Consider the following 575-nt stretch of genomic DNA (forward strand, 5'->3'; position numbering starts at 1 on the left):
AAGGACTACTGTGAAGCTGCCATTGAGCAGAGCCTAAGAAATGCCCCAGCAGGCATGGGAGGGGTCTGGAGTTATTATCATTCTCTGATTTTTTTTTTTCAATTTCCCCAGGGATAAGAAGCATGTCGACTGGGTCAAAGCTTACTTGAGTATATGGACAGAACTGCAGGCTTATATCAAGGAGTTCCACACCACTAGCCTGGCCTGGAGCAAGACGGTTAGTTAGTTCTCTTCCTTTCTCTTTCTCTCCAGGATAACCTTTGAACTTCTGATCCTCATGTTTCCCCTTGCCAAGTGCTAAGATGGCAGGTACATCCCACCACGACAGCTTTTAAAGAGTGCTGGGGTTGAACCCAGTATTGCATGTACACCAGGCAAGCATCCAGCTGAAGTCCATCCCCAGGCCTGGATGCTAAATACTGATCAGGGACAATGGCTGGTGCTGGAGGACAGATCCAGATGAATGAGTCATGCTATCCTAGCTTTCAAGGAATTAAAACATACAGATAACAAAGGTGCATCTGCTCCCTTGCGTGCACATGCGAGTGCATGCGCACACACACAGACACACACAC

General features: G+C 47.7%; 1 protein-coding gene across 4 annotated transcripts in view; it reads left to right on the plus strand.

Moving 5' to 3' along the window:
• Cap1 (cyclase associated actin cytoskeleton regulatory protein 1) overlaps positions 1-575 on the plus strand; it is a 27,679-nt gene that overhangs the window by 20,881 nt on the left and 6,223 nt on the right. For all 4 annotated transcript variants that reach the window (XM_005353306.3, XM_005353305.3, XM_013348478.2 and 1 more), the window contains exon 7: positions 112-217. In XM_005353306.3, coding sequence (XP_005353363.1) covers positions 112-217 — 106 coding nt within the window. The remainder of the gene's footprint in view (positions 1-111; positions 218-575) is intronic.

Source organism: Microtus ochrogaster, chromosome 10, assembly GCF_000317375.1.
Source record: "Microtus ochrogaster isolate Prairie Vole_2 chromosome 10, MicOch1.0, whole genome shotgun sequence".
Taxonomy (NCBI): domain Eukaryota; kingdom Metazoa; phylum Chordata; class Mammalia; order Rodentia; family Cricetidae; genus Microtus; species Microtus ochrogaster.